Raw genomic sequence first — 27,239 nt, forward strand, 5'->3', positions numbered from 1 at the left:
TCTACCCAAATGGACTCAACATTATGCTCTTTAGATCTTATATCATTCCTCACTACTGTCTGGAGCTCATCTTTGATTAAGAGTGCAACTCCACCTCCCTTACTATCCTGTCTATCTCTTTGCCCCACCTGATACCCTTGAAAGTTTAATTCCCAATTAGGGTCACCTTGTAGCCGTGTTTCCGTGATGGCTACCAAATCATAGGCATGGGTACCGATTTGCGCCTCAAGTTCACTAACCTTATTTCTAATACTGCAGGCATTCAGATAAAGTGCCCTCATGCTCTTTGTCCTTTTAATATCTAGTGACTTCTGTAACCTTTTCTTTTGATTTTTCTGCCCACTATTTTTCTTTGTAATTTTCTTAACACTCTCATTGACCCGAAAACTTACTGCACCATCTGATTTTTTACTTTCTCCTCCCAACATTACTTTTCCTATTTTAATTTTCCTGGCCATTACTTTATCTTCCCTACCCTTTTCCCTATCACTCTGGTTCCCATACCCCTGTCAAATTAGCTTATGGATTAGAATCCATAGGAATGTCAATTCTCATATCAATGCATTTGTCCCAGTTACACTACCTGGTGATAATCAGATTAAATGATTTCCGTGACAGTAAAACATTAGAGAAATGGGTGGAGCAAAGATGAAATGTAACAGAATAGGAAGAACTGGATAGAGCTTTCTTAAACCTGGCATTGGCAGGATGGGCTGAATGGCCCCCTTACATTCTGATACATTTTATGATCCGGAGCATGAAAGCAGAGATAAAATAGGAAGCGTTCTTACTTGATCTTGCAACTAAAATCAGGTATCCAATCTCAGAAATGTAGTAAGCTATTTAACTCAGTAACTAGTAAAGGAACAGAATATCACCTCTCTGTGGATCCTTGAACAGACGTTAATACATTGATTTGAGTTTGGCTGTGCTGACGTAAAGAGACAGTCAGAAATGTCGGTCGAAGCCATATCATTCCAGCATCTTCTGTAAGAATGAATGAAAATCAGTATAGAACACCACTGTTTGGAATTTGTGGTTGCCAACTGTTACAAATATCAGGCTTTAGCAAGAATTTGATACACAAGCAATGACATTATAGTGAAGCACTCGTGTGTAATGTTCAGCAAAACCAAATCTGCATAGTGGATAATGTGAACAGACATTTGGACAATAAAATATCCCTCAGGGGGAAAAAAAATCAACAATGGGTCAGGCAAAGAGCTCACACAGCATGACTGCAGCTTTGATTAAATTCATCCCGTTGCTGTCACAGGACAAACACCTATGCTGTGGTCGATAAAATAAATTAAGAGTCAACACTGCCCTCTTGAGCAGAGTCGTGTAACAATCAATCATGGCGAGTGCATACAGGAAGCTATTAGTTTAAAAAATAGATAAGTTCTTTTCATGGCTCGCTTGGTAATGAACTATTCAAAGCAAACCTGAGTGATGCAAACATGAAAGACGTTGGGTTTCATTTCCTGATCTGTGCTGAGTTGGCATTTCTCAACTCGGATGTCTGAAGTCAATGCTTTAATGATACCTAGGTCAATCTCCCTGATTATCATCCAATGAATGCTGTAGATACACCTTGCTTGCACGAATACAAGCCAAGAAAGCATCAGGTTTGATTGATGCATTCTCAGTAACAATATTAATCTGCTGTCACTTTAACCAAAAATCATCACAAGTTATTGATTGCAGTTGGATGGCTGGTAGGTAGAACAGGCTGCACAAGGATACGTAGTTTTGTATAATTTTATGGGTCTATGTGCGTATCATGAACCAACGGGTTGCGTTTGAGTTCTGAGAATTCAGAGTGCAGTCTAAGAAATGAATGTTGAAAGCTCTCGCCCCCCATTTACGCCACAAAACTAGTTTGAAACAAAGCTATTTTCTCCTTGGGGCCAACGAAGTTGATGAATTATTTTTATCTCTATATTTTTTAAAGGTATCAGACTACCCTTAGAACACTGAAGGCAAGAAGAGCTGTTCTGAAGCGCAGTCATTTCTATCCACCACCTCTATAATGAGATGTTGTCATTTGAATTACAGCCATGGATAAGCAGAGCTTTCGTGTGCTTTGCATTTATCTCCATTTGCTTTGTCAGGCAACTAATCGGAGCTCACGTGGTCTCAGTCCTGTTGTATATCTGCTTTCTAGCCGGGATTGATGCGAATCGAGAGTCCCCAGTGCACGACTCGAACAGAGCAAACTTGATGGCCTTAAGGGTGAGTATGAAGGTTTTAATATGTTTTGCTGCAGAAACGAAATGCTGACAGAGTCAAAAATGTGTGGTGTTCCAAAGCATTTTGCCTCTTCATGCATTGTTGGATGAGAAACATTGTGAGATGCATTCCAAGATACAAATCATTTCCTCTTGCATGTCTGAGTTAAATCATTATCACCCAAAGCAGAAATGATTGAGAACTTATTGTGAACTGTTCGTAAGTATCTGAAAACTAATGAAGAAAGGAAATCTATGTGACAGGAGAAAACAAAACAAATGTGAATGCACTTTAAGCGGAGCAGAATCATAGGTGACCTCCTTGAAGACTGCTCTAGCATGGTTTAAAACTTGAACATTAAATAAACATTGCTTGACTAATAATGTGCACCCATGGGTGCAGACTAGGACATTAAGGTAAGTTCTACTGGATTTAAAGGTGGTCCCTCAAGTGACATGCCTGACCTGAACACCTTGGTATAAAGAAAATTGAAACTGTCGGACATCCGAGATAAAAGCACTCAGCAAGCCAGGCAGCATGTGTGGAAAGTGAAACTGAGCTAATATTACAGGTGCAAGGTCAAGGCTATTTGGCCCGAAACTTTAACTTTGTTTCTCTTTCCAATGAATCTGCCTGATCTGCTAAGTCTTTCCGGTATATTCTATATTCAAAACCTTGGTGTAGTGTATTCTTTTGGACCATCAACCTTTTCCTAGAGAAGTATATCTTTCTCTCTGCCTCATCAGAAAGCTTAAAAGTTCACACACATGGAAAATAAATGTGAATTCATGTTTTGTCTGGAAATGTGATTTTTAAAATAGCTGTGTGTATTCTATTTACTATAGAAAGAAAAATAGCACTTATTTAAGTGTAATTTACGATGAATCACAGTGCCATGCCCCAAATGAGATATTGAACACAGAAAATATAGCATAATAAGTACACTGAAAAATAGCAATTTCATTATGACCAGCTAATTTATTTCTGTCAAGTTTCCTGTGAGGCAAGGGTTTCCTCCTGGTGCTCCAGTTTCACCCCACCCTTTGAAATGTACCAGGGGTTGTAGGTTAATTGGGGCGGCATGGGCTTGTGAGTCAAGAGGGCCTGTTACTGTGTTGTATGTCTACATTTAAATTTACATAAACAACAATGTGATGGGGTCTTAATCATCACTCCAAAAATGGGTGGCAAATCCTTAATTTCTCATTAGAAACAAGGCACATCCAGTAGTGTAGATGTCCTTCAGAACTGCCCCAGGAAAGTCAGCTGAGATTTTATACTCATCAAGTGGGGCTGCGATCCATATTTTGCATCCAAAATGTGCTATCACTGAGTCAGAGATCACAGTCATTTCATAATATCGGCTCATGTCAACATCCAGTTTTTGTTTTGATCCCATCTATCCCTAGTGTTGCCAACACTTGACAACAGTGGTGCATGGTAAGGAACAGGTGATCATGAATAACCTTCCAGATCACTGATAGTGACCTTCGCAAAACATTCCTCATGATTACAAATAAGGCTGAGAGTCTCAGGAAAAAAGACGCTTCATTTTGAAGTTCAACTAGACTAATTTTAGGATGGATTTCTTTTTTTTTAAATTTTTTATTTTTCACACCATAAATCACATTAGCCATGATATACACTATTTCTTTTTCACACATATACAGTGACTTTTTCTCCCCCCCCCTCCTCCCAAGCCACCCCCCCACCCCTCCCCCTCATCCATTTTAGGTATACAATCTAGGTTGCATTAAGCCAGTCAGACAATGTTGTCATTCAACAAAAATACACCAGAAATTCTACAGAGTCCATTCTTTTCTTTCCTTCTCCTTCCATCAACTTAGGTAATGTTTGTCCCCGGTAGGTTTTCGCTATTGTATTTAATGTAAGGCTCCTACACTTGTTCGAATATTTCAATATTATTTCTTAACCTATATGTTATTCTTTCTAATGGAATACATTTATTCATTTAAATTTAGTAGTTTCTTCCTTTTAATTTGGTTATGTATTCCATTAATATTTAAAGTCATATAGTTCAGCGTAGCCCTTTGGATGGATTTCTTAAAGAGAACACAACTGCCACAATACAAGGGACATTTTAGAGTAGGAAAGGTGTGTGGATGTGGGAGAATGCGTGTGTGGGTCTGTTTAAATTCCATATGTAAGGGTATCCTCAATCATTTTGATGGTTTAGCCATCATGTTTGTATTCTGCATGGTTCTTACCTGGGGAAAACAACACGGACCATTTACTCTGCATATCAATTGTCTTTGCTGAAGCATATTTTGTTTATTAAGTAGTTAAAATTGATTTAAATGCAGTTCTCAAATAAACGGCCAATATTTACTAGACTGTTAAACTTAAATGTTATTTTTCTGAAATATTTGGTGTTTTTATATAATTATAAAATCAACAAAGCCATGCAAACTCTTCTCTTTAATAAAGTATGACTTTTCACTTTCATTTACAGTTGTCGCTTGACTCAATATGTCTGTAGACTTTATTTTGCTTTCAGGAAAGAAGCAAAGGTTTGACACCCACCTCCTCGAGATCTACCTTTTTCCTCTGAGGGGAATAACCATGGAATAAATGGAAAATGTTGGCCTTGTTGTCCAACAAACTGGGATTGGAAACAATGCTTCCATACGAAGACAGAGTCAGTACATGATGAAGCAGCTATTGACTCCAGATATAACAAAATACTGAAGTATTGGGGGCTGGTTCAAAAACCAAAATGGGGATTAATACACAAAAACATTGGAGAAATTCAGCAGGCCCCACAGCATCAATTGAAGGCAAAGACATTTTGGGCCTGATCCTTTTGTCAAGGTGTGAGCAAAGAGTAGGCAGATGCCTGAATGAAAAAAAAGGGGAGGAGGGGGAAGGAGGTACGAAGGGGGCAGGAAGAGGACAGACATCTTGGCATGGGAAGGGGATGGCGAATAGAAATGGGTTACCTTTGGGAGATCCCTGCTATTGCGGTGGACAGAGCAATGGTGCTCATCAAAGTCTATGTCCAGTCTCTCTGATGTAGAGTAGACCACACCAGGAGCGCTGGATGCAGTAGATGACCCCTGCAGAATCACAAGGGAAGTGCTACTTCAACTGGAAGGACTGTTTGGGGCTCCAAGTGGTGGTGAGGGAGGAAGTGTGGGTGCCAAGAGAGTGATTGGTGGGGAGCAGTTGACAAGAGAATCACGGAGGGTGTGGTCCCTGTGCAAGGTGTTGAGGGGAGGAGAGGGGAAGATATGTCTGGTGGGGGAAATTGCTGAAGATGATATGTGGAGCGGAGGCTGCTGGTGTGATAGGTAGGGGCAAGGGGAATCCTGGCCTTGCTGCATCTGGTGGTGGAGGGGGCCAGGGCAGATGTGCAGGAAATTGAGGATATGTGGATGAGGCCCAAGTTAATGGTAGTGGAGTGAAAGACATGTTTTGAAGAATGAGGTTAGCTCAGATGACTTCACATGGAAGATCTTGACCTGGGAGCAGATGTGATGGAGACAGAGGAATTGGGAAAAAAGGAATAGAATCCTTAATGGGGAGCAGTTGTGAAGGGGAACTGTTGGAGTTGGTGGGTTTGTAGAAATTGACTGTCAAAAGTTTGTCTCCCAAGATGGAGACAGAGTGATCAAGTTGCTAGAGATGGACCAAGTGAATTTGAGATCGGGATGGAAGTTGGCAGCAACGTGGATAAAATTTACTAGCTTATCATGGGTGCATAAGGATAAGGCAGCACCACTGGAGTCATCAATGTAGTAGCTCTATAGGCTTGTAGCATGGATTGCTCCATGTAGCCAACAAAAAGGAAGGCATAGCTGGGGCCATACGGGTACATATGACTACCACTTAGACTTGGAGTCAAAGCAGGTTACTGAGGTTGAGGTTAAGTTCTGCCAGCAGGATGGTGGGTCTGTAGAAAGAAATTAAGGGCTTTGAGGTCTTCAATATGGGAGATGGATTTGTATGGTGATCGGATGTCCATTAAGAAGATGAGGCAGTCAAGTTCAGGGAATTGGAAATTGTTGAAGGGATGGAGGACGTGTGAGGTATTGTGGATGTAGGTATAGATGGACTGGACCAGGGAGGGACAAAAGTCGGAGTAAGCAGGTACCAGGTCAATGGAGCAGGAGCAGGTGGAAGGAATGGGTCTTCTGGTCAATTGGGTTTGTGGATCTTGGGTGGAAATGGGCAGTGTCAGGTTGGGAATCAATAAGGGTTGAAGGCCATGGAAAGAAGATGACCAAAAGTGATGAGGTCAGAATAATGTGTGAGAAAGTGAAAGGTATTGAAATTAGGAAAATATTTGTGGGAAATTATTCTTTCCCACCACCCATTCAGCATGTCTTTGACTTCTGCTTCTGTGCAATGAAATGAGATAGCTCGGAACACTCTCCTTCTGTCATCCTCTTCTTCAGTATACTTCTTCCACCATTGACACTGTGTTCTTGATGGACGGACATTCCCCTTGCCATCCTCAGTGCTTCTTCTGCTTTTGGATGGCTACAGGCCAGAGATTCTCAAGAGCCAGTGAGAATGTTACACTTTTGGAAGAAGATCTTGAGAGCATCTTTAATATTTCCTTCTATCCATCTGGCAATGACCATTGACTCACGATTAAAGACCTTCATTAAAATGACAAAATTAGGATATGGGTTTATTTATTTTTCTTTATATTTTAACTTATATTTATATTTGTTGATGATGATTGTTGCACATGTTGAATAGTGTACATATATACCAAGATTCTAACTTGCTGTTACCTAATGGGTACTTGTGAAGAAAAAATATAAACCCTTAACTAATTGAATTAAATTAAAAGAGATGAATAGATAAGAAAGATTCCCAGTGCGGAAAAATGTGGTTGGCAATTGTGCACAATCCTTTTGACATGTGGGAATAGTCTGGGATTAGTGTACCAACAGGAGGTTCTGTTAGCTGTCCTTGAAGCTAGAGATGCTGGCTTTCAGTTATTTTTAGTCAGTTTACGATTATATAGTATACTTTGAACAATTTATTATTTTTATTTTGGAAGTAAAAAGTAGATAGCTTCAGGTTTTTAAGAATAAATATTTCTGATGACCTGTCCTGGGATATGAGAGTTAAATGTCCCGACTTGCTTGGAAGATGAAAGAAATTTGGCACGTTCCCCTAACCCTCTAAACCTTCCTCAGATGCACCGTCAAAAGTACACTTGTTGAATGCATCACCACATGTCACAGGAGTGGCTCTTCTCAGGAACGCAAGAAGCTACTGAAGGTAATGAATGCAGCTCGGAGCATCCCTCCCCTCCATGCACTCCATCTGTATCTCCTGCTGCCGGTCTACTGAAGGGCCCATTACACAACTCTCTTCTCTCTCCTCCTGGTGGGAAGACGACTTAAGAGTGTGAAAGCACGCTCCAACAGTCTTAAAGACTGCTTCTTCCTGCAACCATCAGGGTTCTGAATGAATCCCATCACAGCGCTGCCCTTGCTTGGTGCTAATTGATCTTCCTTTTCATTGTATAACTCCACTCTGTAAATTTATATGGTTGTTAGAGATAGCCTATTTGTCTGTTTGCAGAAGAACATTTCTTACTGTACCAAATATTTTGTGACACATAAACTTACATTTAATTACTTAATAAAATTATTTAAAATTTCTGAATTAAAGATGCTTTAACAACTACTGAAATTTGCTGAGAACAGAGTGCTGAGAAAGGCCATCAGAGTACCTCTGGGACGTACCAACTGCTGATGCAGAGTGGAGCTCATTAATTCAATGGATTGAATGCAGTGCCATTTTGCAGAGCATATTGGATCAGGCCTGGATCTTCACAGCAAGGAAAAGTTGGAGAAATTTTGTAAATTTATGACGTGACAATAAAGGAATCTTAAAACTAGAAGGTATAGATTTAAGGTGGGAGGGCAAAGGTTTAAAAAAGGCACCTGGCAGCACCTATTTCCATACAGAGCATCATGGATGTATGGAACGAGGTTTCGGAGGAATTGGTAGACGTGAGCAAAATTGCAAAATTTTAAGGAGGGGCATGGGACAAATGGGATGAGCTTAGGTAGACAACTCTTTAACTCAGCTCATTTGCTTTTGTTTCATTTCATACATATTTCAGTATATTTAGCCTGAAAAAAATTGAAATGAACATATTTACCTCTTTCAAACGAGGCCAGAACTTGCTGGGAATTGTCAACAGCTCGCTGCTAAACAGTTAGCATGTACTCTCTTTCAGGGAGTTCAGGAATCCCACACAAACATGACTCCAATGACATTGAATCATAACACAGCACAGAGTGTAGCACATGTAGCTCCAGGTAGGAGTGGCTTGGCACCTCAACATGCAAGAAGTACAAGCTATCTAGAGTGCAAGATTTCACATCAGTTCTGGCCTGAAGATGAAGGTGATTATTTTGAAAGGGACCCCTACTTACAAAGGTTGATGGGAACATACAGGTCACTGCATGAGCTATTAGTAGGCCTGCCTGAAGGTATATAGGAAATGCATAGAAAATAGGGGAGCACTGCCCCCTACTGGCACATAACTTTGAAGAGAAGTGAACGCATAATGCAGACTTTCGCGTTTAACTTTGAACAGAATCTGGAGGAAAATCTTTTCAGGCAGGGCCAGCTCAATCTCAATAAATGCTGATCCATCCATTAAGCCCAATGTTTTAGTGCTTATAGGAACCTCAATGGAAGCAGCTCGTCTGAACAATTCACTGGAAGTTTGATGCGGTCAATGGTCCAAACTCATTACTTTCATTCAAAGAGCCTTTGAACGTGCATCATGGATATATGGAACGAGGTTTCAGCACAGACTAGAAGGGCCGAAGGGCCTATCTGCTCCCAACAGATTCCTGGGATCTATGAGTGGTACTGGGTCCTCCAATCTGACATCGGCCATTCTCTCTCAGGGTGGCAGCAGGTACCACGTGTCTTCACCTTTCCAGTCAGCCTGGTCACCCAGATTGCTGCCAGTCCTAGTGTTGTGGCACCATTTGATGTCTTCTAAGTTCACAACTTTCAAGATCACCCTTCACAGGTATCATCAGCCTTCCACCCTACTCATGAACTTACTTCAGTCACAGTGTCGCAGACTTTCCTGTATTACTCCTAGAGACTGTGCAGGACTGGGCGACTGGTTGACATGGTGCTATTCATAAACATGACCAGCAATGTCACTTTCGATTGATCTTTCATTGATTAATTATTCAAATAGGTTGAAACGATTAGCATGAAAGGAAGGTAGGAGAATTGTGCGAAATAAGGATTTTTATTCTCTCACTTGTGGAATAAAAATGACTTTGGCAAATGGATTTTGAAATGGTGATCATTACTTGAATTTGGGATTGTGCTAGGAGTGACCGCAGTGCTCAGAACGTACTCCACAGTGCCTTTAGGGTAGTGTTCCGCAATTTATGACTCATGCCTTGGAGATGATCTTTGAGGTTCTGATTTGTGGGCCTTGGCTAACACTTTCTTGTCCTGATCCACGTCAAGGAAGGCTTAGCAGGTTGTAGCAGAGCTGGTAGTACATGGTGCATACAGCGACCAAACTGGCCCATGGGTAGAGAGAGAGAATGCTCAACATGCTGCATGGGAAACTAATCATGCGGCTTGCTTCAGCCACAACTTTGTCAACTGCACTCATCAGAAAAACTGTGAGAATCGCATTACATTCCTGATAGACCTGTGGAGGATGCATGGGGAGCACTGATCCTGCCTTTGCCCTGCTCTCATAGCCACTGTAATTCTGTGATTGCTCCTTGAAGTATCTCATGACCGGTGATTCCCAGAATGTAGACGGTGGGGGGTTTGGTGAAGTTAATTCTGCAAAATGTTAAGGGGCGATAGTTATCATTTTCCATCTGACTGTGAGAACATTGTAGAGATAGCCACAAAATGCAGCCAGAAATGCTAAGTATCCTATCACGCCTTGGGCATGGATGAGCCGCAATTTGGAAACTATACAGGGGAATTTCATTTGGATAAAGACAGATTTTGTAACACATTCAGATGAGATGAGCAAATGAGTTTAGAAAATGACAGGATGAGGAGTGGGAGCTGGGATTCACATGAACATGAAGGGTCCTGACAAGGACATCGTGTGGCTTTCAGCCAATATAGAACATCCACAAGTCAGGCACAATCATACTGAAATAACTATTAAGAAGAGGCTATCAAGTCCTGAACTCAGTGCCAGCTCCGGAGAACAACCATTACGGAAGGAAGTGGCAACCCCCAACCTGGCATAAGGTGACAGGAAAACCTCCTGAGGACCCGAACAGTTCACATTTACCAACCACAGAGCACATGTGATATGTGAGTGGAAAGAAAAAAGGTTGAAGACCACTGCACTAGATGTTATAATTTAATAACATGTTAGATATAGCAGCCAGAAAGGAGTCCCTTCCTTCCTCCATCTCTGCCGCCTCCTCCATCCCCTTTCACTTTCCCTCCTGCTTTACTGCCCCCTGCTCCTGGGCTGTATGAGCTGAGCTAACATTATACCATTGTTGTGGAGGATGTAACAGAAAACTGGGATGTGAGATCCACATTGATCTGTACTTCCAAAGTAGTCCAGACTGCAGAAACTTTGCTTGATAATGGCTGTTTGCTCAATAATATTGTAGAACCCCATCATACTTTGACTTTTTAATGCATTATTTTTATTTGTTTTAGTAAGGTGGCTTTATATGCATGTTTGTCCTGTGATGCTTCCGCAAAATAACTAATTTCATGACTTGTTCATGACAATTGTGACAGATCATATTGTATTTGTATTGTAAATAGATATGTTTTTGGAAGATAAATTGGGGCAGGTTTTTTTTAGTGTAGATCACATACAAACATTTTAAAACAAATCTTATACAAAATACTGCTCATGCTAGACATGTTGGACCCAGGGCTTTTGCAAAAGCTTTGGAGAGTGCCCAAGAGACTTTGCTAAATGATTGTTGTTTACAAAAAGGCAACAGATGAAAGAACTTGTTGAAACCGCAGACTGACTGGAGTGGAACTTAATGTTCTAGGAGGATCATGTGGTTTGCAAGCAGAGAGAGTCAAATAGGTTTTCTCTCAAAGAGAGAGAGAGAGAGAGAGAGAGAGAGAGAGAGAGAGAGAAAGAGAGAGAGAGAGAGGGAGACAGACAGACAGACGGAGACAGAGACAGAGACAGAGACAGAGACAGAGAGACAGACAGACAGACAGTCAGACTGACAGACAGACAGACAGACAGACAGACAGAGACAAAGAGACAACAGACAGACAGAGACAGACAGACAGAGATCAGTTCTACAGTGTTACAGTCAGCAACAGGACAAGCTGGCAAGCTTGTGGAAAACCCCATTTGGAAGACTGGACTAAGAGTTCTTAGTTCAGCCTGGTCAAAGTCCTTGTGGTTCATGCAAGAGGAGAGGACTGGCTGTCTAATGTTTCACTTGGAATAAGGGAAACAAAATGGAACTCTGTGGTGACCTGAAAGAAAGAGGTTATCATCTGGAGAACCCTAAAGGGGGCAAGATTCTTTGGCAAGACACTGAAGTGGCTGATTAAAAAGGAATCAGTTGTGGGTGTCCAGCGTGCAACAAATCTCTCTCTGAAAACTGACAAGAACCTTCCTGAGCGGTAACCATTTACCTTTCAAGTACCAAAGCTGGGTGAACTTCATAAATGTTAAATTCTGTGCAAAGTATAAAAATTGCCTGCAATCAGTGAACTTGGGAGAATGAGAAGTGAAATTGGACTGTGAACCAAAGAACTTTTCAGAACTTACACACACATTACATGCACGTGCGCTTAGAATTAGAAGGGGGTTAAGTTAGGTTAAGTATGTTAATAGTGATAAGATAAAATGTGATACTGTTTTCATGTTTAAAGATAATTAAAAACAACTTTTGTTTAAGTAACCATTTGTCTTGTTGAATATCTATTGCTGCTGGGTTTTGGGGCCCTTTGGGCTCGTAACATAATAAATTCTGATTCTGATCATTTTACTCATAATCTCCACAATACCATCAATCAATGAACTTTGATTTGAATTTAATGTATTTCCAATCAGCTCAGATCTCCGGAACAAGCAGTGAGCGGTGTATCGATTAAATACTCAAAGAGGAGTTCACAAGCACAGTTGTACTAGATGTTGCGTTGGCCACATGAAATTGGAATGGATGAAATGCTCATTAATTTATTTATTTAAGGAGAAATTGATTGTCTTAATAAAATGGCATTAATCTTTATTTTCCTGTTTGTGGGCAGTTTGAAGCTGAGTTGCCTGATGGCTTGTGTCCTGGTTGGAATGTGACAGTGAAGGGTGAACCAACCTCAGGAGCCAAAAGGTAACTGATCATTCTGACTTGACGAGGAAAGTGGAGTCAATCCATATCATCATGGAACAAATTTCTACTGGTCACACATCAACATTGCCATAGACTTGCACAGATTCCCACACCTGTTAGCTGGGAAGTGGGGAGGCGTGTGCAAATATCAAGTCAAGGGAGAAGTACATCAGACTCTTGGAGCACCTATTTCTAGTAGAAACCCAGCATCACACAATTCACCTTGATTCTTCAGCTGTCTTTTCACCTCAAGTTTCTCCTGATCTCCCTGCCTTATAGCCATTTCACTTCAGTCAACATCTCACTCATTGGAAATGACATTAAAACACATTAAACAGATGCCATTTAGTATTCATCCAGTGATCCATTTTAGGGACCTGGCAGTAACGCCATCACAACTACCCATGCAAATGCATTAGATGCAAGGGCATCATTTTCTCAGAACTGAATGCCCATGTTGATGTCACAGGGATGCTGCTCATTCCTAGAACCAAAACTCTTTGGAGGATATGTCCAGATTTATTTTCCCTGATAGGTTTAAATTTCTTTTATTCCCATCCAGTCATCGCTTCTGCCCATCTGTGCAATTCTGGATGTCACATGATATCAGCACAGATTAGAAGCTGAAGGGGCCGGTTTCTGTGCTGTAATGTTCTCTGGTTCTATGGATAAGAAGATGACTCAAGAACTAGAGGGCCGAAGTTTAAGGAGAGGGAGGTCTGAGGGGCAACTTTTTTAACTCAGCGGGCAGACAGTATCTGGAATGAGCTGTCAGAGGAAGCTGTAGGAGTGGGTACAATTGCCATAATCATAAGACATTTGGATGGATATGTGGCTAGGAAAGGTTTAGAAAGATTTGAACCAAATGCAGGCAAATGGAACTAGCCCAGAATGCCAACTTGGTGAACACGGACAAACATGGCTGAGGTGCCTTTACTGTGGATGATGTGACTGCATGGAAGATGGTGCAGAGGAAATTTACCAGGCTGCCATAGAGTCATTGTAGAGCATAAGAACGGGCCCTTTGATCCATGCTGGCCTTTTTGATCATTTACATTAATCCCATTTGCACACATTGGGTTCACATCCTTCAATTCCTTGCTAAGTTACACGTCTGTGTAAATGATTCTTAAATGTAGAAATTGTATAAGGTTCCACCATTGGTAACACATTCTCACCCACTCTCTCAGGGAAAAAAAACCTTACCCTTCATATCCCCTTTAAAACTCATTTCTCTCACCTTAACCACATGCCATCTTGTTTTGAAATCCCCACCACGTGAAGAAAATATTTTAACTACCTCTTTCTATGTCTCTCATAACTTTTCATTTTAAAATATTTTATTGATTTTAATTAAGAACTTGTACAAGCAAAAAAGGGTACAATTCAATAAGATGCAAGGACAGTTACACAAACTAAATAAGACATTCCGTATTATGCTAACATACATAAATTTAAATCAGATTCATATTCTAAATAGTATATACCTTTTTAGGAACAAAAATCTCTAACAATGCACAAAATAAAGAAAGGAAAAAAGAAAATAGTAAAGGAGAAAAACTCAAACTCCTTACCTAACCGCGTTGCCAGATGGTATTAAAAGAAAAAAACAAAGTAAAATAAAAATTAATATAAAGAATGTGGAAAAGATACAAGTCAGACAATTAAATTACATTGGAGTAACTTTGAACTGAATCTTAAAAGGTTCCAGTAGCTCAGTGATTAGAGCACTGGTAAACCAGGGGGTCACAAGTTCGATCTTCGCTGGGGCCTCACCTCTGTGAGGGGCACTGAACAAAGTGGTGACTCTGTCTTCCTTGCAGTAGACAAAGTTAAAGAATTTCATGTAAATTTCTAAATGTAGTATATTACATGACAATAATGATTCCTTTACACCTCTATGAGATAATCGAAGTTGGCTGGGTTGGAACATTTCAGTAATGAGGGTAGGAGGTCAGATAGCTAGGTTTCCTTTCCTTGGAGCAGAGGAGGCTGAGGGGGTTAGAGGACTTGTTGGATGTTCACAAAATTTTAAGAGACGTATAGATATGGTGGAGAGTGGAAACCTTTCCCGATTGTGGAGATATCTGAAACAAGGTGGCTGAAATTTAAGGTGAGGAGTAAGGGGGTTAGGGGGATATCAGTGGATATTATTTTCACTGCAATGGGGCATGCTGCCTGAGAAGGTAGTCGAAGCAAGTACTCTCATGCCATTTAGAAAGCATCTGGACAAGCCATTTAAATCACCAAGACAGAGAAAGCCAGAAGGCAAGTGTTGGTAAATAGGAAAAATATAAATTTTATTCTCTTCAAGTCGTAGGAATGGGTTGAATTGTGCAGGTCTTCTCACGGCAGTGCAGTCACGTCAGAGATGAGACCATCTAAAAAGGAGCCACTCTGTCCACGAACTGTGAGATTTAACTGCTAAAACTGTGACAGATGGAATCCCATTTCAACATCTCACTCAAAGGATGCCATCGCTAACAATCTTGCACTCCCTCAGTGTTACGTCATCAACTCATTCACTGAATACTTTTACACCCTAACATAGAGGGTTACTGTATCAAGCCTGCTTTTAAACTCGACATGATGCGTATCAATCATTGAATCATACAATCATCGTAATTCAGCATGGAAACAGACTCTTCAGTCTGCCTCATCCATGGCCCCTTTCTGAGCTCATTCCATGTGCCCGCATTTGGCCTATATCCCCCCTTAACATTTCCTATCCATGTTCCTGTCCAAATGTCTTTCATGTATTCTGCTTACTAACTACCAGTTTGAAAACCAATTTATATTTTAAGTGCTGAATTCCTCAAAAGTTATGAAGTGCTGTGTCAATCCATACTTCACGCTGTGTAAGGTATTGATAAAATGCCTCAAATTGCTTCATGTCCATGAATCACAAACTAACTCAGATTGGCTATCTCATACACATTAATGGGTGGTATTGAGTCAGTTTTGAGGTTGTCTCTGAAATAAATAATCTACCTGCACCCACATTCTTACCTGAATAGATCAATTAATGCCCATGAAAACATATGAACAGACAGTTGATTACTTCAGGAGAATAGTGCAAAAGGGATAAAGGGAAGAGAGAAATGACAGATTTTGCCTTTCATGTAGGATTAACTGGGATAATCAGCTTAGACGTAAAACTATAGAATTTAATAAAATCTAACTGTGATTTCTTTGATAATAGGTTTGAAGTCAATTTTCTGTGTGACAGAAGTGAAGAAATAGCATTTCATTTTAACCCACGCTTCACTGAATCATTGCTCGTGTGTAATTCCTACCTTGCAAACAAGTGGGGTACAGAGGAGCGGTCCACAGCATGGCCATGTGAGGTTGAAGAACCATTCCAGGTATTCATTCACTGTGGCATTCATTCTTCTTTGGCTTGGCTTCGCGGACGAAGATTTATGGAGGGGGTAAAAGTCCACGTCAGCTGCAGGCTCGTTTGTGGCTGACAAGTCCGATGCGGGACAGGCAGACACGGTTGCAGCGGCTGCAGGGGAAAATTGGTTGGTTGGGGTTGGGTGTTGGGTTTTTCCTCCTTTGCCTTTTGTCAGTGAGGTGGGCTCTGCGGTCTTCTTCAAAGGAGGTTGCTGCCCGCTGATCTGTGAGGCGCCAAGATGTACGGTTTGAGGCGATATCAGCCCACTGGCGGTGGTCAATGTGGCAGGCACCAAGAGATTTCTTTAGGCAGTCCTTGTATCTCTTCTTTGGTGCACCTCTGTCACGGTGGCCAGTGGAGAGCTCGCCATATAACACGATCTTGGGAAGGCGATGGTCCTCCATTCTGGAGACGTGACCCACCCAGCGCAGCTGGATCTTCAGCAGCATGGACTCGATGCTGTCGACCTCTGCCATCTCGAGTACTTCGACGTTAGGGATGAAAGCGCTCCAATGGATGTTGAGGATGGAGCGGAGACAACGCTGGTGGAAGCGTTCTAGGAGCCGTAGGTGGTGCCGGTAGAGGACCCATGATTCGGAGCCGAACAGGAGTGTGGGTATGACAACGGCTCTGTATACGCTTATCTTTGTGAGGTTTTTCAGTTGGTTGTTTTTCCAGACTCTTTTGTGTAGTCTTCCAAAGGCGCTATTTGCCTTGGCGAGTCTGTTGTCTATCTCATTGTCGATCCTTGCATCTGATGAAATGGTGCAGCCGAGATAGGTAAACTGGTTGACCGTTTTGAGTTTTGTGTGCCCGATGGAGATGTGGGGGGGCTGGTAGTCATGGTGGGGAGCTGGCTGATGGAGGACCTCAGTTTTCTTCAGGCTGACTTCCAGGCCAAACATTTTGGCAGTTTCCGCAAAGCAGGACGTCAAGCGCTGAAGAGCTGGCTCTGAATGGGCAACTAAAGTGGCATCGTCTGCAAAGAGTTGTTCACGGACAAGTTTCTCTTGTGTCTTGGTGTGAGCTTGCAGGCGCCTCAGATTGAAGAGACTGCCATCCGTGCGGTACCGGATGTAAACAGCGTCTTCATTGTTGGGGTCTTTCATGGCTTGGTTCAGCATCATGCTGAAGCATTCATTACACTACGTGAAAATAGCACTCTTTGGTGGGGAGGGGCCTGAGGTTTGTCACATCCTTGTCAGGGAAGTCAAGGCAGAGCGTACAATGGGAATTATCCCGATTAATCTTCTGTTCTAGCCAAATTCCATGCCTATTCCTTCCTGTTCTCTCATGCTGTAGAGATACTACGGAGCTCAACTCAGCTCATGAGAATCAACCCAGGAGAGTTGTCGAACACCATGGATCTGGATCCTCAGTTTGCGTTGAATCAATCAGAGCAAATAATAGAAATATAACATGAATCAGTTCAGCTCAATCAATATCCAATACCTCATGCTCAGTCTATTTCTATGACCTTTCATTTCTCTTTCTTCAAATTGGTGACTACCCTTCCCTTAAATATTGACTTGGGCATAAATTTTCAACTTGACATTGAGGTTGAAAGTTATGACTTTCATAATTATCCAGAGTACATTCCTTGCAGGCCATTGGCATCCATTTCTCAGGCATAAATTGTAGCAACTTGGCCCAGTGTAGATGATGCTAGCCGTCATTATGAGTTGAAGTCCCATTATCAGGGAATTGCCTTTCTCCCATGGACACTTGTCCGCAATGAACCATATTGTGCATCGCGTACCTTCCCCCTCTTCCAAACTTACAGGTCGTCCCCAACTTACAATAGAGTTCCACTTCAGCATTCCCATAGTAAGTCAGAAAAATTGTAACTCGAGAACTTACCACTTATTATAATTAAATGTTGAATACTGCGACTGTGAGCGTATTTGAGTCAGCATCGTGAGAGAGTATGCTGTGCACGACTGTGCTGCCACCCCCCCAGAATCGCGCAAAAATAGCATGCCGCATATCTCAAGCACAGGGACACATCAGAACTCAAAACAGAAAGTACGGATTTGAACCATCGTAACTTTGAAAATTGGGGACTATCTATAGGGAATTTTTAAGGCTTTCATTGAACATTCACAAAAAAAAATCCCAGAACGCATCATGGTGAGATTGATGATCAGCCATCGAGTATTTAAGAACATACAAAACCTCATTTTGAGTGATTCCATTGTAGATGGCAGCTTTTCTTTTGTTGTTGCTTCATGAACACTGGAGCTAATGCAGTATTCTCTGCTGTATTAATAACCCTTCATCAAACAGTCATGACAGATCATTGCATGGGAGCTCACGTACAGAGTGTCCCCTCTCATCTGTGTTTTCATTCACCTCTGCCGCACGCAGCAATACTATGGCTACAATGGGGAGAGAGATGCCCTTAAAAGCACTGAAGAAGAATCAGGATTTTTTTTTCCCAGACTCTCAATATTTGATCCACTCAAGGAATTTTCCAAGCTGACAAGAAATACCAGGAGTAAATGCAGGTGTGCTGTGCCTTTAGAGCACTTTGCAAGGTTCTTTTCTCATCAAGAGGCTAACAATTTTCCAATGAAAGCTTATAATACACCAAGAAGAGATAGAGAAGCAGACTTTTGGACTGCAGTGGTCCCCCTTTATCCGGGATTTCAGTCCAAATATACAGTACCGCATATCAAATCAACTGTTGTGGATTCACAGTGCTTGTGTTCAAGTAACCCCCTTTTTTAATACAGGTACATTATCCTTTATCCAGACATCTAAAATCCGGAAAGCTCCAAAATCCGGTGAGGGGGAAGAGACCGACAGCGTGAGTCGGGCGGGCAAGGGTGGAGACTGGCAGTGCGAGTCAGGGGGGTAGACCGGCAGCGCGAGTCAGGGGGGGGGGGTAGACTGGTAGTATGAGTCAGTGGGAGGGTGAGGACCAGCAGCGTGTCGGGGGAAGGGGGGAGACCGGCAGCGCGAGTCGGGCAGGCGAGGGGGGAGACCGGCAGTGTGAGTCGGGGGGGGGGGGAGAGACCAGCAGCGTGATTCGGGGGGAGACCAGCAGCGCGAGTCGGGGGCGGGAGTGGAGACCGACAGCACGAGTCAGGGGAAGGTGGGAGACCAGCAGCGTGAGTCGAAGGGAGACTGGCAGCATGAGTCAGGCGGGCAAGGTTGTGGGGTGGGGAAGATGGCAGCACGACTGGAAGGGCGTGGGGGTGCATACCGCAGCACAATTTGGGTGGGCTTAAATCTGGCTTTCTGAAATCCGGAAAATTCCAAAATTCAGAACACACTGTCCCCCAGGGTTCCAGATAAAGGATTGTGTACCTATATTGTTATAATTGTTCTATTTTATTATTAGTTATTGTTGTTAATATCTTATTGTGCCTAATTATAAATTAATCTTTATCATAGGTATGTATAGGAATAAAACATAGTAAATATTGGGTTTGGAACTATGTGCAGTTTTAGGCATCTGATGGGAGTCTTGGAACATATCCCCTGCGGATAAGGGGCGACCACTGTATTCTAATAGCTGTAGAAACTCAAGCACACTTCAATAGGTTGATCATCTTACCAAGCTAAAATTTGCAGCCTGAGACAAATCACACCATAGGCTCTTTCCACTTAGATTGGGAGAGATAAATACGAGAGAACATGGGTTTAGAAAGGTGAAAGTTTTAGGGGGAGCATTAGGGGGAACTTTTTCACTCAGAGAGTGGAACGAGCTGCCATCTGACATGTGGGCTCTGTCTTAAGTTTTGAGAATAAATTGGATAGATACGTGTATGGGAGTGGCCTGGAGGGTTCTGGTATGGGTGCAGGTCAGTAGGACTAGAGGAATGATGTTTTGGCACAGACTAGAAGTGCCAAATGGCCTGTTTTCTGTACTGTAGTTCGATGGCTCCATAGCTACCCTCTCAGCTTCCTGATACGCTTGAGCTACCTGTGAATAGGCTGTGGAAGGGGTGACGGTGAATTGCTGCCTTTTCCCGTGCTGTTTTACTTTCCTCACAGCCTTTCCTCCTCCTCGTGGGTGGAAAAGTCAGGTATTTCACTGGAAAAGATAAATTACATTTCTAACATGTAGTTATGTCATATTATTCACCCTTGGAGCTTGTCCTTTTCTAGTCAGCTAGACAAAACAAAAACAATGGTAGTTTTGTAATTGCCTCTATGAAACTGCAAATACATTTAAATATAAAATATTCAAAAGACCCTCATGAAATATATAGAGATTATTTTCTTATACGGCTACAAAATTGTGTGGATTCCACCTGAGAAACGCAAGTGCATTTTCCTCCATAAATATTGATTTTTCTTTTCTTTGCTGTTGCAAGAATTTTCAAAGTTGAATCACAGAACAAATGTTTGCAAATCTACTAGTTGTTTATGTAGCATTAAAGCACTTCCATGGCTTAAACTCCTTGGAGGGTAAAATGCTCAACTGCCACCAATTTTGTACAATGCAGAGAGGCTACTGTGTCATTGAATTGTGGCAGGTGCATAGTTAAACTCTAATCAGATTTAATGTATTTGCTATTGTCATGTGTACTGTGAAACTTTGCAAACTCCTCGTCAAACACTCGCCGGGCTCCCATGCAATCTTGCAAAAATGAAGGAGAAAGGCAAGGAAGTTGCTTCAGGTAGTCAAGGATCATGCTGCATTTTCTGATGTTTCCTCCTCAGGTGCCGTAGCCAATTATGTAACTTAAAAAGGAAAACTTTTGTGTGGAAATAGCTCTGCTGTACTGATAATTATGGAAGCTAATCTCCGTTTAGGAAGGATTAACAGATCGCACATCAGGAGAAGCATTGTGTTGTGAGATCTCAGTACCACATCTAATCCTGCAGGGATTTGGTTTAACATCTTAAATGTAAGGAGGGTAGGTTAGCACTTAGTTGACTACTGTACGACAGTCATTATGGATTAACCACACATTAAATAAATTGTCGACAGCAGAGAAAAGAGGATGGTTTCTGTAACAAAAGCTGCTTCACAATATCCTGCAATGCCCAGGTGAAATCCAGTCCAGTGTTTCCAGTGGCACAGAGCCAACTCCATGGCATGGGCTGCCTTCAAGCTCTGGACAAGAATCAGGCAAATTAAATTTTTTAATTTATATATATTTTTTGTAATAAAATGGCAACTAAAGATGTATCCCCCCATCTCTGTAGGTTAGTATCTTACAAGCTCCGTGATCAATTGCACAACAGACATCACGCTTCAAAGTATCACATGTAATGTTCATGAAAAAAAGAAAGTCGATATGGAGCCTGACATTTACAGTTACCCTATCAGTCACCTTTAAAGTTTATACGTAGATTTGCTTTTGGGAGCCAGTAATCATGTAGTTCTCGATCACTGCATACCAAACTCAGTGTTTGCGGACCACACCATGAGGCCCATTGGTTGAAAGGGAAAGTGGTCTCAAATGAATTAAAATAATTTGTTTTGTTCAAAGCCCTCACACATTTTCAAGAATGCAATGCTGAGGACCAAATTCAATGCAATCCAAAACTGCTTCTGATCCAGATACTATCAAATAAAAAACCTTCCCTCCAACGGAAACTGTAGGAAATGTGCATTCGCTTCATTAGCATCTAAGAAAGAAAGGGGGATACATAATGCAGCCACTTAGCAGGATCAATACAAACAAATGGGGAAATTAATATATGAAGCGTTCAGAAATGCTTCAGATTTCCAACGTTCCTCTTTTCTCTTCCTGCCATTACATATAGTCCATTCAGTTAAACCCTGCCTGTTTCAGCTCCAAGTTTTAGTCAGATCAGGCAAGAGCCCCTCCGATGACCAGCCTAAGCTGTTGTAACGGCCAGACCTCAATAACTGCCTCAGGTGGTCAACGTGAAGAAGCACAAATGAAAATGCAAACTGCCATGTTCAGTGAATGATCAACAGCATAAACCTGAGCTTTATATAAAAGTCCAATGGCTAAAGCAGCTACCAATGGACAACTTTCTTCATCTTTTCCTTTGACACGGTCAGCTAGGCAAGGCTGTCCTTCATCTCCTGCATTGTTTGTCTTAGCAAATGAACCATTGGCGCAACTGATAAGACAAGATGTTAATATTAAGGGGATTAAAGTGAATAAAGAGGAATATAAACAAAGACAAAAAAAGGAAAAAAGGTGCATAAACTTATCTCGAAGGGTGGGTTGAAAAGAGAGGTTGGTGCTGGGATGGAGAAGTTGAACCAGGGAGGCTCAAGAATTAAATCCTGGGGCTTGGTAACTTCTCATATTGGCACACAAGGGGCTTGGACCACTTCTTTCTGCTCTATTCCCCCCCCCCCCCCCAACCACCCCATCCCCAAACCCTTACCAGCACCTTTTCAACATCTGCCTGGGGTGAGCACCACTCCGGAGCTTCATGTTTGCTTCGTTAAAATAGATTATTGCATTAGTAACATGGAGTAGTCTCCTGACTCATGCTATTTTTAAGCACCAAAATACACTGGGTTAAAATACAGTCTTTTGTTTTTGAAGGGTATACTCAGCTAGGCCACACGTGAAATTAAATGCATGCAGCATAACAAATAAAATGGATGATCTTGTAGTATAGCTACACATTGGCAGGTATGATGTGGTGGCCATCATGGAGTCATGGCTAAAGGATGGATGTCACTGGGAGCTGAACTTCCAAGGATACACAGTATATCAAAAGCATAGGCAGGTAATCAGAGGAGGTGATGTTGGTAAGGGATAACATTAAATTATTAGAAAGAGGTGACAGGATTAGAAGATATAGAACCATTGTGGGTTGAGTTAAGAAATTGAAAAGGTAAAAGGATACCATTGGAAGCTATATGTAGATGTCCAAACAGTAGCCAGAATGTTGACAACAAATTACAACACCAAATAGAAAAGCTGTGCCAGAAGGGCAATGTTGTGGTAGTCATGGGAGATTTTAACATGCAAGTAGATTGGGAAAACCAGGTTGGGGCTAGATCTCAAGAGAGAGAAGTTGTAGAATGTTTACAAGATGGCTTTTTAGAGCAGCTCGTTGAAGGGCCCACAAGGGGATCAGCTGCACTGGATTGGGTGTTGTGTAATTCACCAGAGGTGATTAGAGAGCATGAGGTAAAGAAAGCATTCGGGACAGTGATCACAATATGATTGAGATTTAACAAGGAGAAACTAAAGTCAGATGTGTCAGTATTTCAGTGGAGTAAAGGGAATTACAGTCGAATGAGAGAGGAATTGGCCAGAGTAGGTTGGAAGGGGGCACGAGTAGGGAAGACGACAGAGCAGCAATGGATGGATGGAAAGTCTGGAAGAAATGAGGAAGGTGGAAGATACCAAAAAAAAAGCAAATATTCAAATAGGAAAAAACATCACAACTGTGGTTGACTAGGGAAGTCAAAGCCAACATAAAAGCAAAAGAGAGGGTATACAAGGAAGCAAAAATTAGTGGGAAGATAGAGGATTTATAAAAACTTGCAGAAGACAAAAAAAACTCCTAAGGAGGGAAAAGATGAAGTATGAAAGCAGACAACAAGGGGAATACAAAAAAATTCCTCAAGTATAAAGGACCATGAGCAAATGATGTTGGAGAAATAATAATGGGAGACAAGGAGATGGCAGAGGAGCTCAATGAGTATTTTGCATTAGACTTCATTGTGGAAGACATCAGCAGTGTGCAAGAAGTCCAAGGGTATCAGAGAGGGAAGTCAGTGCAGTTCAAGGGTATCAAGGGAGAAGGCACTCAGAAAGCTGAATGATCTAAGGGTGGATAAGTCTCCTAGACCAGAAGGATTACACCTTTGGATTCTGAAAGAAGTAGTGTGTAGAGATGGTGGAGTTATTGCTAAAGATCTTTCAGGAATCAATAGATTCTGGCATGGTCCCAGAGGACTGGAAAATGGCAGATATCACCACACTTTTCAAGAAGGGAGGGAGGCAGCAGGAAGGAAATTATAGACAGGTTAGCCTGATGCCAGTGGTTGGGGAGACGTTGGAGTCGATCGTCAAGAATGAAGTTACGGAGTTCTTGAATGACAGGATAGGCCAAAGCCAGCATGGCTTCCTTAAGGGAAGATCTTGCTTGACAAACCTATTGGGATTCTTTGAAGAAGTGACGAGCGAATTGGATAAAGGAGATGCAGGGAATGCTGTGTATTTGGATTTTCAGAAGGCTTTCGACAAAGCGCCACACATGAGGCTACTTAATAAGATAAAAGTCCAAGGTATAACAGGAAACATACAAATGTGGGTTGGGCATTGGCTGATTTACAGGAAGAAGAGAGTTAAAATACAGGGATCATATTCTGGTTGGCTGACAGTTGCTAGTGGTCTTCCATAGAGGTGGGTACTGGGAGAAATGCTTTTTATGTTATATATCAATGATTTAGATTATGGAATGAATGGCTTTGCAGCCAAATTTGCAGATTATGAGCTAGGCAGAGAATCAGGTCGTGTTGCGGAAACAGGGAGGCTATGGAAGGACATAAAGATTAGAAGTGGCAAATGAAATACAATGTTGGAAACTGCACAGTGATGCACTATGGTAGAAAAAAAACAGGCAGACTTTTCTTCTAAATGGGGAGAAAATTAAAAATTCCCAGATGCAAAGGGACCTGGGTGACCTTGTGCAGCATACCCTAAAGGTAAACTTACAAGTTGAGTCAGTGGTGAAGAAGGCAATTGCAATGCTGGTATTCATTTCAAGAGGAATGGAATATAAATAGGGACGTGACTTTTTGGCTTCATAAGGCACTGGTGAGACCTCACATGGAGTATTGTGAGCAGTTTTGGGGTCTTCATTTAAGAAAGGATGTGCTGACATTAGAGAGGTGGAGGTTCGCAAGTATAATTCTGGGTATGAAAGTGTTATCACATGAGGAACATTTGATGGCTCTTGTCCTGTACCTGTTGGAATTTAGGAGAATGAGGGGGATCGCATTGAAATATTTTGAACTTTGAAAGGCATAGACAGAATCGATGTAGAAAGGCTGTTTCCCATGGTAGGAGAGTCTAAGACAAGAGGACACAACTTTAGTTCTGAAGGGCATCAACTTACAATGGAGATGTCGAGGAATTTCTTTAGCCAGAGTGTGGTGTATCTGTGGGATTTGTTGCCACAGTGGTCATTGGGAGTATTTAAGGCAGTTAAATATTCCTGATCAGTCAGGACAAAAACATTAAGGCAGTGGGGCTCATGGTTAAATGGTGGGGCAGACTCGATGGGTTGAGTAGCCTATTTCTGCTTCTACATCTTAAGATCTAAACCATGCTAACGAAGATTAAGTCAATCTAATCTATTGGAAAGTTCACCAATTTTATTCTGTTTTTATAACAGGTTGAAATTTATTCTGACGAAGAATATTTCCACGTTTTGCTTGATGGAGCAGCAGTTTGTCAGTTCAAACATCGTGTGAAAAATCTTAACTCTATCACCAGGTTTCAAGTCTTGAATGATGTCAAAATTTCCTCAGTAGAAATCACCAAAAATATCTTCATGTGATGTGAAAAAGCCTAGCACTCACAGTCCTTTTGTCTTCAAAAGTGTAAGTGCTAGACACAACAGAGTATGGCCAAAGAAAATAAGCTTATGCTGGTAAATTAAGGAAGATGAGTGTCTTAACCAAAACCAAATTACTGCTGCAGTACCAATGTGACCATTTCAGTAGGTCAAGAAACTTACACGATGTATGAATTTCTGAAGGAATGCTCACTCTTGACGTTGCGACTCTTTATCACCAGAATAACAAAATTGAATAAACAGGCTTTAAGAGATAGATGTCTCTTCTTGATTATCAAGTCACATTTGTCATCTGATTGCACAAGTACAACCCAATGAAACAGTGTTCTCCTGACCTCAATATAAAACATGCAGGCATGCAACCAAACATAACACACATGCAGAGGTCGAGGATGATGGCCTTCATTCCACTGGTCCGCAGAGTGAAGATGCCCATGCGTGTATTTGTTTAACGTGTACTTGATGGTGCCCTCCAAGAAGCACACGATATTTCACAAGTCAACCAACTAGCTCCAATGGCTTGAAAACCACGATTGGAGCTGATGGATTTGTTGAAGCCTTTGTCGTCTGCCTTCACAGCCGTTGAGTTCAGAGTAACTTCATTTGCCTGTTCCATCATTGAGGACTTGGTTAGACTGTCCTTTGTCAGGGACCTCACTCTCGATCTTACCACCTTGGGTGACCCTACCAGGAGCATAGCTCCAGGCGGCATCACTCTCATGGCTACAGGACCACACAAGCTTCTCCACCACAACAGGGTGTCAATCGATGGAGAAGTGATTCAGCAGGACCAGGTATTCTTATATTCACATAAATAAATATCTTGATTCGTAAATATGAGATTCTCAAATGTTTGGTGTCGAGCAGTTCTTTGATTATCAGTGTCCTCACTGATTAGGTGAAAAGAGAAAAAACAATTGTGCCAGCTGTTTTATGAATATAATGGAAGTGAGATTGGTGAGGAAGTTGAAGTCCTTTGAGCTTAAGACAGTCCTTCGAGCAGGATGCTGTGGCTGAGGTCATGGGGATCTGACAACTATATTCATCTTCACTGGTGCCGGGAGTGATTGCAGCCACTAGAGGGGTTTTTCCCACTGAACGTTCACTTCAATTTGAGCTCTTTATGGTCAAATGCTGCCTTGACCTCAATCACTAACCTTCTCATCTCGCCTCTGATGTTCAGCTCGTAAGACCACTTGTGGACAAAGGATTTAATGAGGTCCGAAGCTGAGAATTCTTGAGTAGGTTATTAATTAATAAACATAACTCAATGGCACTGTTGGCTGAATTACTGTAGGTGTTGCCATTTTTATGAGCAGGACATATCTGGGCACTTTTACATCTGTAAAGATATTTACAAGTGACCTGACGGAGACCAACATTTGCTGTGTTCAATCCATTCAGCAAAATTGAGAAACACACAGACTGAACTAAAATTAGTTGAACATTGCTATCTGTAATAGTAGAGAGCTGTGGTGCAAACATGCAGGAACAATTCTGGCTGAGGGTTATTTGGAATAGTTCAGCCACAACTTTTACATTGGCAAAATGAGTGACTTACAAGCATAAGAATATAGGAAACAACAGGAATAGGTCATTCTGCCCCTTAAACCTGCCTTGGGATTCAAATGGATATTGTTCACTCCTGCACACAAGGACTCTTTCCCATACAATTCCTATTACCCTTGAATGTTCATAAGTTCCTCACTTTGAGTCTTCAATAGTCACTACATTTCTCTGCAGTAAAGAATTCCAAATATTTATAAGCCTCTGACCAAGAAATAGACATT

The 27,239-nt window shown here is 41.7% G+C and overlaps 1 protein-coding gene across 4 annotated transcripts in view; it reads left to right on the forward strand.

Moving 5' to 3' along the window:
• The window catches only part of grifin (galectin-related inter-fiber protein), a 108,568-nt gene extending 82,879 nt beyond the window's left edge, over positions 1 to 25,689 (forward strand). For all 4 annotated transcript variants that reach the window (XM_069906978.1, XM_069906977.1, XM_069906976.1 and 1 more), the window contains 4 exons: positions 2,168 to 2,235; positions 12,487 to 12,566; positions 15,769 to 15,931; positions 25,267 to 25,689. In XM_069906978.1, coding sequence (XP_069763079.1) covers positions 2,168 to 2,235; positions 12,487 to 12,566; positions 15,769 to 15,931; positions 25,267 to 25,431 — 476 coding nt within the window. In that variant the 3' untranslated portion in view covers positions 25,432 to 25,689. The remainder of the gene's footprint in view (positions 1 to 2,167; positions 2,236 to 12,486; positions 12,567 to 15,768; positions 15,932 to 25,266) is intronic.
• Positions 25,690 to 27,239: the final 1,550 nt, after the last annotated feature.

Source organism: Narcine bancroftii, chromosome 12 (genome assembly GCF_036971445.1).
Source record: "Narcine bancroftii isolate sNarBan1 chromosome 12, sNarBan1.hap1, whole genome shotgun sequence".
Lineage (NCBI taxonomy): Eukaryota > Metazoa > Chordata > Chondrichthyes > Torpediniformes > Narcinidae > Narcine > Narcine bancroftii.